Raw genomic sequence first — 12,042 nt, 5'->3', positions numbered from 1 at the left:
CCATCTACCTGGCCCATGATGGCTACTACCAGCATCTGAGTAGGCCAACTAGAGGCCATGAATCAGTCCACCAGGACCAGCTAAAATTGCTGCCAGTGCACACCACTCTGGAGCCCAAGGACAGGCATGGTCAGCTCACTACTGCCATCACTGAGATCCAAAGACTAGACTATCTAGAGTCCCAGTCCTCAGCAAAAATAGAACACAGCCTCCACTAATAATTGCACACTAAGCCAATGAGCAAATCTCAGATACCACTGATGCTGTTTATAAACAACAACAACAACAATAACAACAAAAAATCACACAAAGACTACACCAGTACATGCACCCAGAAAAAGGCCAAAGTGCCCTACCCAACCAGTAATGATGACTCATCTTCAGGAAAAAGTCCCCCCATACAAAAGCAAATTCAAAAAACTGGAACAAACAACTGATATACCAGATGTTCAGATATCAATATAAGGACAAAGAAAAAATGAAAAGCAAGAAAATATGACACCTCCAAACTAACAAAATAATCCTCCAGAAACAGATTCCAATCAAAAAGAAAGTCATGAAATCCCGGAAAAAGAATTTAAATTATTGATTCTAAAGACACTCAGTCAGATACAAGGCATTCTAAAAAACAATACAAAGGAAGATATATATCACAAAAAAAGAGATACACATCACAAAAAAAGAACCAAACAGAAATTCTGGAGATGAATTAGCTGACTGAACTACAAAATACATTTGACATTTTTTTTTTTTTTTTTGAGATAGGGTCTCCCTCTGCCACCCAGGCTGGAGTGCAGTGGCACAATTTTGGCTCAAAGCAACCTCTGCCTACTCAAGCACTTCTCCTGCCTCAATCTCAGGAGTAGCTGGGATTACAGGCATGTGCCACTACGCCCACTTAATTTTTTTTTTTTTTTTTTGGAGACGGAGTTACGCTCTTGTTGCCCAGGCTGGAGTGCAGGCTGGAGTGTGATCTTTGCTCACTGCAATCTCTGTCTCCTGGATTCAAGCAACTCTCCTGCCTCAGTCTCCCGAGTAGCTATTTTTAGTAGAGATGGGGTTTCACCATGTTGGCCAGGCTGGTCTCGAAGTCCTGGCCTCAAGTGATCTGCCTGCCTTGGCCTCCCAAAGTGCTGGGATTACAGGTATAAGCCATCGTGCCTGGCCTACAAAATACATTAGAAAGCATCAACAATAGACTAAACCAAGCATAAGAACCAGATGTCAGAACTTGGAGATAGGTCTTTTGAAATAACCCAGTCAGGCAAAAATAAGAAATAAAAAATAAACAAAGCCTTTGTGATCTATGGGACACCATAAAGCAATCAAATATACTAATCATCTGTATCCCCAAAGGAAGAGAATATAAGAGTTCCAAAAACTGATGAAATAATAAATAAAAACTTCTGAAGTCTATCAGGAGACTAGACATTCAGATGCAGGGGGACCAGTAATCCCTAAGCAGATACAATGCAAAAAGTCTTTCTCATGGGATATTATAGCCAAAATGTCTAAAGTCAATGACAAAAAAAGAATCCTGAATAACAGAAAAGTGACTAATCACCTATAAAGAAACCCCGATTAGACTAACAGCAGATTTCTAAGTAGAAACCTTACAGACCAGGAATGGGATGATAAATTCAAAATGCTACAAGAAAAAAACCTGCCAGTCAAGGACACTCACTATTAATATATCCAGAAAAAAAAAATCTTTCATAAATTTAGGAAAAATAAAGTATTTCCCAGGTAAGTAAAAGCTGAGGGAATTCATTACCAGTAAGCCAGCCTACAAGATGTGATCAAGGGAACTCTAAACCTGAAAGCAAAAGAACAACCTTTACCATTTGAAAACACATGAAAATACAAAACTCAATGATAAAGTAAACACACAAATGAGAAAGAGAAAGGACTCATGGTACAACCACAGATAACCACCAAACCACAATGACAAACAATAAGAGAAAAAGAAAGGACAAAAGAATATAGAAAACCACCAGAAAATAACAACATGGCAGGAACAAAACCACACATATCAATCATAAACTTGAATATAAAACTAAAAATAGAACTACCATACAGTCAGCAATCTCACTACTGGGTATTCATCCAAAGGAAAGGAAATCAGTATATTGAAGAGATATTGCAGCACTATTCACAGTCGCCAAAACATGGAATCAACCTAACTGTTTATCAATAGATAAATGGATAAAGAAAAGGTATATATATACACAATGGAATAATAAAGTAATTAGGGCATAAAATTAATGGTATCATGTCATTTGCAGCAACATGAATGGAACTAGGGGGGTCACTGTTTCAAGGGAAATAAATCAGGCATATAAAGCCAAATATTGCATGTTCTCATATGAGGAAGCTAAAAATATTCTCTCATAGAAAGTAGAATAATCGATACTAGAGGCTGGGAAGGGTAGGTTGGTAGTGGGGGATGACGAAGAGCAGTAGCTTAACAGGTACAAACATAAGATTAGAAAATAGGTATACTCTGTTGTCAAAGGAGAGCATAGTAACTGTTGTTAACAACAATGTATTATGTATTTCAAAGTAGCTGGAAGAGAGGACTTAAATTGTTCCTAACATAAAGAAATGACAAATACACAAAGTGGTAGACAATCTAATCACTCTTCCTTGATCATGACACATTCCACACAATGTAACAAAATATCACATGTACCCAATAAATATGTAAAATATTATGTATCAATTTTTAAAACAGAAAATCAGAACCATAAAATTCTACTCTCACTCACACATATCACTCAAAAGCATTCTATGGCTCTATATTTTACCTTCCCAAACCACCTTATCCAGAAAACAAAGACCTATAGTAGTCTGTATTCAGCAACTCCTTCAGAATTTTTTATAGTACAAGATATTTTCTAGGTGCCCTGAACCATACCAGAAATCAGCTGAAACATTAATGTCTTTTACATGATGTCAACTTCTCCACATAATGTCAGTAAGATTCGATTTACTTCAAATGCTTTTCAAAAATTAAAAATAAGAATAAATTCACAGTCCAACTTCTCTTCTGTACAAGTCTAATATATAGCATGATCACAAGTAGCTGAAAAAAAAAAAATGAGAAGGACATCTGGACACGGTGCCTCATACCTGTAATCTCAGCACTTTGGGAGACCAAGGCAGGAGGATCTCCTGAGTTTAGGAGTTCAAGACCAGCCTGGGCAACACTCTACAGCCAAAAAAAAAAAAAAAAAAAAAAATTAGCTGGGCATGGTGGTGCATGCATGCCTGTAGTTCCCGCTACTAAGACAGCTGAGGTGGGAAGATCATTTGAACCAGGGAGGTCGAGGCTACAGTGAGCCATGTTACACCACACACTCCACCCTGTCTCAAAAAATAAGGACAAGGATATGCTAACTCTGAAAATTAAGGTAATAATTTCTGGAAATAGTATGTATTTCCTGGAAGCTAGCATTATATTAAAAGTTTCTGTATGTTAAAGCACTTGTATGGCTTCTGCATTCCACAAACCATTTATAAACTTACCCTGATTTGCACAGGTTTATAATTTTATTTCTACAAATTAATCTATTACTTTGATCTGAGGTTTCCCAATGTTCATATTTAATCACCCTCACTACCAATTAGTCACAAACTATATTTCAAATGTAAGAAATAAAGGAGATGAAAACCATGGCCCATGCTATGAAGTAATTATAATGTTTTGGTTAAGTTATAACCAAAGTTGAACAACAGCAGTATAAACAACAAACTAAGTCAGAATGGTATAACAATTATAATATTAAACAGTTATACCAGAGAGTAATCTCTCAAGGTAAGGCAATCAGGAAAAATTTCCTAAAGGTAAAGAAACTTGAGATGGACATTATCATTTAGAAAAGTAGGAAGAATAAAAAAGAAATAGGTCAAATCTTGTGTGTATGCCTTCACGCAACTTACTATCCGTCTTTAAACCTCAGGTTTCTTCATTCATAAGAAATTCAAACAAGAGGGACATGTTTAAAAGCAAACAGAAATTAATGAGATATTTACTAATGAGGATGTACATGATGACTACACGCCATTTTATTCAGAAAATATTAAAACATTACCAGCTACTGTTGTCTACTCAAGATATGACATATTAGGATTTGAAATGTTATTTCTATTTTACTTTGTGACAGTTAATCATCTGATAAGGGATTAATGGAAGTTCATAAAATATTATGATTTTACATAGAAATGAGACTCATAGAATCTTCAAAAGACGAGAAGAAAAGAAGGTTCCTCTAAGAGGAGAGACAGAGTCTAACATATTTCCTAAATTCCTAAGCAAAATGTAAAAAGAGGCCAGGATGGATATCCTTGATTTCCTTTTCAAATACAAAAACAACTAGATAAAGCTTACAAAAAGCATCACATTACAAGAGATACTGAGTTTCTTCAAAAGGACTGCACAAATTACAATTAGAATTATATAACATGGCAGTAACAGATACAATGTGCTTGAAATTTTTATTTTAAAAAATATACCTTAATGAAAGTAGAGAAAGTAGTATGAGACTGGTAGAAAAGAAGGAGCTAGAAGCTAGAAGACCTGGATTCTAGATTTGTAACTATCAAGTCACATAACTTCTCTAAACCGCTGCCGTTTTTCTCAAATGTAATTAAATCCATCTTCACATGATTATTCTGAGAACTAAAGCAGTAATGCTGGTGAAAATGGCATCCTATAAAAAATAAATATTAGGCAAGATAATTTGCAAGAAAATGTTCAAGAAGAATTTCTATTACAGTAAAATCAAAAGTGAAAATTCACTAAGTGTAAGAGGTCCTACCATAAGAAATCCCCATATGTATTTAAATGGTTGATGAGAACCCAAAAGTTCAGGAACTGCTCAGCTGTCAGCCAGCAGAAAAAATGTAGTTTAAAAAAAAAAGGGGTGGGGGGAACATTAAGGTCAGAAACGCAAGAAGAAAAAGCTCTAGAAATTCAGCTCTTAAATGTACAAAGAGGAATATAATTTTTTTAAAAAATCACTATTTGGCAAAAATCAGAGTAAGAAATTGTTTCAGGCAACAGTCATCAATATATGCTAAAGGAGTCAAAGTTGAGGTATAATAGGATATTACATAATTTCAAAGTATTTCCATACAATTACAAAAGAGAGAAACAGCACCTTTTTGATGGAGAAAACCAGCACATCCATCTTAATCAAATGACTAAAATTAACATCCCCAGTAGTAGAGAAACACCACATACATCCTGGTGTGATGCACTGAGAGTAACACATCACTTCTGTTGTATTCTGGGGGAAAATAAATAATCTGAACCTAATCATGAGGAAAAATCAAACAAACCCAAATTGAGGAACATTCTACAAAATAGCTGGCTTATGCTCTTCAAAATTATCAATGTCATTAAGCACAATGAAAGACTAAGGAACTAATCCATATTAAGGAAAACAAAAGAGGCACAGCAGCTGAATGCTATATATGATGGTATTTCTTTTGCTATGAAGATATTATTAGGACAACTGGCAAAATCTGATTTAGCTTTATAGATCAGTTTATATTATATCATTGTTAATCTGCTACATTGTTAATTAACTGGTGTTAATCACATAAAATATTGTCTGAATTAATCTGTTCAGGCTGCCATAACAAAATATCATGGACTGGGTAGCTTAAACAACAGAATTCCATTTCTCACAGTTCTGAAGACTGAAAATTAGAAATCAGAGTGTCAGCATGGTCAGGTTCTGGTAAGTTCTCTCTTCCTCTCTCGTAGATGGCTGCCTTCCAGTTGGGTCCTCAAATGGCAGTGAGAGAAGGAGAGAACAAGTTCTCTGGTGTATTTGCTTGTAAGGACAATAATGTCATTATGAAGGCCCCGTTCTCAGGACCTCATCTAAACCTAATCACTCCCAAAGCCTCCATCTCCAAACCACCATATTAGGGACTAGGGCTTCAACATATGAACTTTTAGGGCATACAAATTCAGTCCATAATAATATTCCTGTCAAAAAAAATCTATACACAGACTCATACACAGACAGAGGAAAGAGAAAAAGAGAAAGAAAAAGCAAATATTATTGTTTATGGATTCTGAGTGAAAGCTATATGGCAATTCTTTGTACTACTATTACTTTTCTGTAAGTCTGAAATTATGTCAAAATCAAAATAAAAAGTTAAAAGAAAACAACAACTCATTATTGACCTCTCTGATTGTACCTCTACACAGGCAGCTGACTGCTTAGATTAAAAGTTATTAGAAACTACAACAGCTCTGCTGGCAAATATGTAATTGTCAAGAAAAATCAGATGCTTAAGTGTTCCCAAAAAATCTTCCAAAGAAACATCTACATTAAAGTTACTTTACATTGGCTTCTTCCTAAAGCTCATTTTCCATGTCCATAAGCTTCTCCCAAGAGAGAGAACAGTGTGTAACATCTGTTTCTAATTTCACATGATCTGCTATTGTGGATATAAAAGACTTGTTGATTATCACATCTATCTCCCTGCTAGTGCTAAAAAACAAAAACAAGCACGAACTCTGCATGTTTTCAGAAAAGAATGTTTACTTTCATCACTAAAAAAATAAGAGATTACACACAACATGTTAGAAATAGAGATGAAGCTCACTCAGTGTAATGATTCTATTAATGATTCTATTTTTTTTCACTCAATCTCCTTTTTCTTCCTCTATGACTTTCTTAGTATGTACTAAATTAACTTTAAAGGCTGCTAGGGAATACTTACTGAACTCACTAGCCAATGTCTACAGATATTAACACTCAATATCCTTAATTATATAATACTATTTAACCTTCTTCACAAAAATTATATTCATATTGAACTTAAGAAGCAACTTATCTAACCATAGGACTGCTAGGGCTACAGATGAAAAACCATTCTTATCAACATAGCTAAAATTACTTGGTGAGAAAAGGGTTCCACAGTCAAGTTTATAAAATGTTGAGTAAAAGTAATCAAGTCATTTTTTACTAGAATATATCACATTTTTTAACATGTTAATATATATATTCTAAATCTCAAGGTAGGAAATGATTTATAGTAGCACAGAAATCCTAATATTTTAGAGAGTAACTATATGGGTGCACCACAAGTTGTAAAAAGCTACATTATACAATATTATCCAATAATGTAACAAAGATTCTGTTTTTGTTAATTGATGCCAAATTAAAGGCTTGATTGTAGCTCACACAACTACGGCAATGAATAAAGAAAACTTCTAGCTTACCATTGTGCACCCTTGGCCATCCATCTCTTTCACAGTCTCTGCCAGAAGATCCAAATAAACTATCAGCCCTGGGACTCGGGGGATCAACCTAGAGGAAGCAGGATTTTTATATCAAAGAGAGTTTAAACATTCCTACACTTTTAATGCCATGGCACCAGAAAAACTACTAGGGTACAGAGAGCATATATAATCAGGGAAATATGATGGTGCCCATGAGAGTCAGGCATGTTCCAAAAAGTTTATTCAAGTATTTTGTTGTTCGTTGCAAAATAAAATTGAAATTTAACTTCAAAAATTTTTAATTATATATATGTGCTTACTTTAAAATAAACAGACTTGGAATTGAAATGTTTATTACTCCAGTGCCTAGTTTGCTTTTTTTAAACAAGGTTAAAAAAAGAGCAATATACTTTGCCATATTTTTAAAAGTCTAGTCATTTGCTTATCTCCTTAGCATGCACATTTTGAATTCAAACAGTGTCTTTACTTGGCTGCTTTCAGAGCCCAGCATGCTCAGTGATCTATAGCTTAATATAATAATAGTTAACCACATTTCCTAACAAAAAGTAAAAATAATGATACAAATGTGTAAAAAAAATTCCTATTCATCAAAATTTAAAATTTTTGTGCATCAAAAAATAATATCAACAGAATGAAAAGGCAACCCATTGAATCAGCGACAATATTTACAAATCATTTATCTGATAAGGGGTTATTATCCGGAATAAAGAACCCCTACAACTCAATAACAAAAACAAATAGATTTAAAAATGAACTTGAAGAGACATTTATCCAAAGAATTTATACAAATGGCCAATAAGAACATGAAAATAAAAAATTCAACATCGCTAATCATTAAGGAGACAGAAATCAAAATCATAGTGAGATACTACTTCACTGTAATTTTGAGATACCACAAAATCATAGTGACATACCCATTAGGATGGCTACTATGAAAATAAAGTGTTGGAGAAGATGTGAATAAATCTGAACACTTGCAATTTGTTGGTGTGCAGTGCAAAATGGTACACCTGCTATAAAAACCACTATGTCAGGGTCTCAAACAATTTAAAACAGAATTACCATACGACTCAGCAATTTTTCATCTAGGTATATACCCAAAAGAGTTGAAAGCAGGGCCTCAAAAATATATTTGTACACTTATGTTTACAGAAGCATTATTCACACTGTACACATTGTGACACAGCAACATTACTCATAATATCCAAAAGATGGAAGCAACCCAAGTGTCTATCAAGAGGAGAATGAACAAACAAATGTAGTATATACACATAAGAAAATATTATTCAACTGTAAAAGGGAGATTCTCACATATGCTATAACATAGATGAACCTTTATGAATATTATACTAAGTTAAATAAGCCAATCAAAATAGGACACAGGATGTATAATCACACTTATATAAGGTATCAAGAGTAGTCAAATTCATAGAAATTGTAGAATGGTAGTAGTTGTCACGTGTTGGGGGAGACAGGAATGGAAAGTTATTGCTTAATGGGCAAAGAGTTTCAGTTTAGCAAGATGAAAAAAGTTCTAGAGATAGATGGTGGCATGGTTGTATAACAACACGAATATACTTAATGTCTCTAAACTACACACTCAAAGATGGTTAAAATGGTAAATTTTATAATATATATAACCACTATTTAAAAAAACATCACACACTGGGGCCTATCATGGGGGGGGGGGAGGGGGGAGGGATTGCATTGGGGAGTTATACCTGATATAAATGATGAATTGATGGGTGCTGACGAGTTGATGGGTGCAGCACACCAACATGGCACAGATATACATATGTAACAAACCTGCACGTTATGCATATGTACCCTAGAACTTAAAGTATAATAAAAAAAAAAAAAAAATTTTTTTAAAGACAACCCATACAATGGGTAAAATGTGGTATATAGCCTTACAACAGGATATAATTAAGCCATAAAAAGGAATCAAGTACTGATATATGCAACATGGATGAACCTCAAAAACACTGTGCTAAGTGAAAAAAGTCAGACACAAAAGGCCAAATGTTGTATAATTCAATTTATATGAAATGTTGTATAATTCTATTTATAATTCTATTTATAGGCAAATTGATAGAGACAGAAAGCAGATTGGTGGTTGCCAAGACTATGGGAAGGAAGGAATGGGGAGTGAATACTTAATGAGTACAGAGTTTCCATTTAGGAGACGAAGAAGTTCTGGAAACAGAAAGCTGCGTAACGCTGTGAACATCCTTAAAACAACTGAATTGTACAGTTTAAATCTGAAATGGTAAATTTATGTGTATTTTACCACAGTAGAAAAAGGAAAGATCTTATTTTGCGTAAATGAAAAATAAAAAGGCTGTTTTACTCCTCTAGGATAATTGCACTAGTTTCTTCGGAAGCATGCTAATTGATTTCTTAAAACTGTTTCCTTATCTTTAAGATGAAAGAATCTTAGAAGCATGCGAATTGATTTCTTAAGACTGTTTCCTTATTCTTTAAGATTACTTTTATAAAAAGTAATCTTACAATGTAGATTACCATGTACATTGACTACAATGTCTTTCCTAAAAGCGTTACATTTTGCATATGCATGTATTAAGTTAAAATTGTGTTTGGTTACCAATTTGCTAAGTGCTTCTAAAACCATGAATAGATATGGAGAAAAAAAAAAACTCTATGTTTACAAATACAATTGGAAAATTCACTTTCCTATTTAATAATGTAAGCAAAGTTCTAAGTATAGACTTAGGAGTAGGCATTTCTGCTTATTGAAAAGCTAGGGAGGGAAACCATTTAAATACAAATTTCATACTTTGTATCAAGCAATATTAGAATTATTCCACTCTAAACATTGACATAAAAAGTAATAATAAAATAAACATTTAAACAAAAGCAGTTATTTTTCCAAACAATTTTAATGTAGCTCACCCCTAAAGTATTTCAGTTTATTTTTGTACATAAGCATTTTAATTAAAATGTTACTATTCCTTCAGATGAAAATATAGTATATCCTTTCTTTTCGATTTAATTTGTAATTATGGGAAGATTTAAAATTAAAGGCATTCTAAAACTGAATATTGGTCAAACAACAAAAAAGTGACCAAAAGTTAAAATCAAATTCTGTAGAAATGAGAAAAGTAGTCACAATAACCTCAATAAAATATTGCCACTTAAAAGCATCCATTATATTATAAATTTTCATTTATAATGAAACTATCTATTACTTAAGAGTTAAAAAAAGGACTCAGTCAAAATATAGGTGGAATGAAACATTGCTTAAGATAACATTTAAATTGTTTTTTATCATAAAAACAGGTATCATAAAGAAAATCTGAACTTTCAGATTGTGTATGTTCAAAAAGTTATTAGACCACCGAATGGGGCATATTTTCATGTTGGATGAATTCATTTTAAAATTTAGAAAAAATGAATTAAAGAAATTAGTCAGAAATATTTTTATAGATATCCCCAAAAGTTATTTTGCTTCTATCAGCACTTAAATCTTGAGGTTTAGTATTTTATATATATATATATATATATATATATAAAATATTAATTCATATTTTTATTAGTTTGAAAGCGTTCAGTGAAGAATTGCTTTTAAGGTAAAAATACTTTATAAAAGTTCAGAAAACTATGAAGATTCTGAGGGAGTCCTTTACTAAACATTCTGATTACAAACCCTTAAATTTAGCCAAAATCTATTTGATAATCACATGAACACAAGACTCTAAATTTCAACTATATCAAAAGCACAATTCAGTACAGAAAGATGAGAACTAGGTTACCCTTAAATGAACTTTTTGCATTTTCAAAGGCCTTCTCATAACCATCAAACAATAATTTGCTTTGAAGATCCATTATACAAAGCTTACCCAAGGGATGTAATTTGAAAGGAAACTTACTTTCCATTTTAATTTTAAAACTTGAAAAAGGAGGGTCTTCCTTTTCATAGAGAATATTTGGTTCTCTTTTAAAGCCCTACTCTGCCATTTTAGTACTAATGTCAATTACAACCAAGTTCAGTTGGTAGAGTTACGATGATATGTACTGTAGAAGAAAGGAAACCGGTACTGAGAGATTTAACATGGCATTCATAACACAGCTTGATCTCTGTCAGGTCTGAAGACTGAAAAAATGCAAGTTCTTTCATTCTAAATTAATTTCCCATCTTAGACTGCCAGGGTAGCAGTCAGGAAAGAAAAGTATTAATATAAGCTAGAAGTTGAAAGATATTTCAGAATAACTTCTTTGGGGGGGAAAAACTGATCAGTTTCAAATAGAAATACTTAAGAGAACACATACATGTCTAATCACAAATGGAGGTTTATCTGTTTCTTTTTTGAACTCATAGGGTCCCAGATTTAAATGGGCCAGCCGCCGCCTGGTGTCTTCAGATAGCTCACACATGCGTCTTTTTGTGTAGGGAGATGGAGAGTGTGATTTTGAAGAAATTGTAGGCTGTTCGTAGTTTTTTGCATTTATACAGTATTTACTTCTCTCAGGTGACTTGGATTTTTTCTTTTGTGATCTTGATGTTCTGTTTTGCAGTCTGCCATGTGATTTTTCAACTGGAGCCAAATGGTAAATAAATTTATCCTAAACATAAAAAATAAAAATTAACTTGGTCAAAGGGGATTTTTAAAATTCCTATTGGTGGGAAAAAACTTAAAAAGTAATTTAAATAAGACACATGAAATCTATCAAAGCCAACTAGATCAGTCCTTCCTATCTGTGCTGATCCTGGGATAAGTCAAATCCACATTCTCCTAGATAACTCTTTCTGCAGT

The 12,042-nt window shown here is 33.3% G+C and overlaps 1 protein-coding gene across 8 annotated transcripts in view; it reads right to left on the bottom strand.

Moving 5' to 3' along the window:
• SPATA6 (spermatogenesis associated 6) overlaps positions 1-12,042 on the bottom strand; it is a 186,516-nt gene that overhangs the window by 93,960 nt on the left and 80,514 nt on the right. For all 8 annotated transcript variants that reach the window (XM_023187716.1, XM_023187715.1, XM_023187718.1 and 5 more), the window contains 2 exons: positions 11,558-11,851; positions 7,247-7,334 (listed from right to left, as the gene is read on the bottom strand). In XM_023187716.1, coding sequence (XP_023043484.1) covers positions 7,247-7,334; positions 11,558-11,851 — 382 coding nt within the window. The remainder of the gene's footprint in view (positions 1-7,246; positions 7,335-11,557; positions 11,852-12,042) is intronic.

Source organism: Piliocolobus tephrosceles, chromosome 1 (genome assembly GCF_002776525.5).
Source record: "Piliocolobus tephrosceles isolate RC106 chromosome 1, ASM277652v3, whole genome shotgun sequence".
Classification (NCBI taxonomy): domain Eukaryota; kingdom Metazoa; phylum Chordata; class Mammalia; order Primates; family Cercopithecidae; genus Piliocolobus; species Piliocolobus tephrosceles.
Note: the sequence above shows the minus strand (reverse complement) of the source record. Positions and strands in the feature narration are given on the sequence as shown.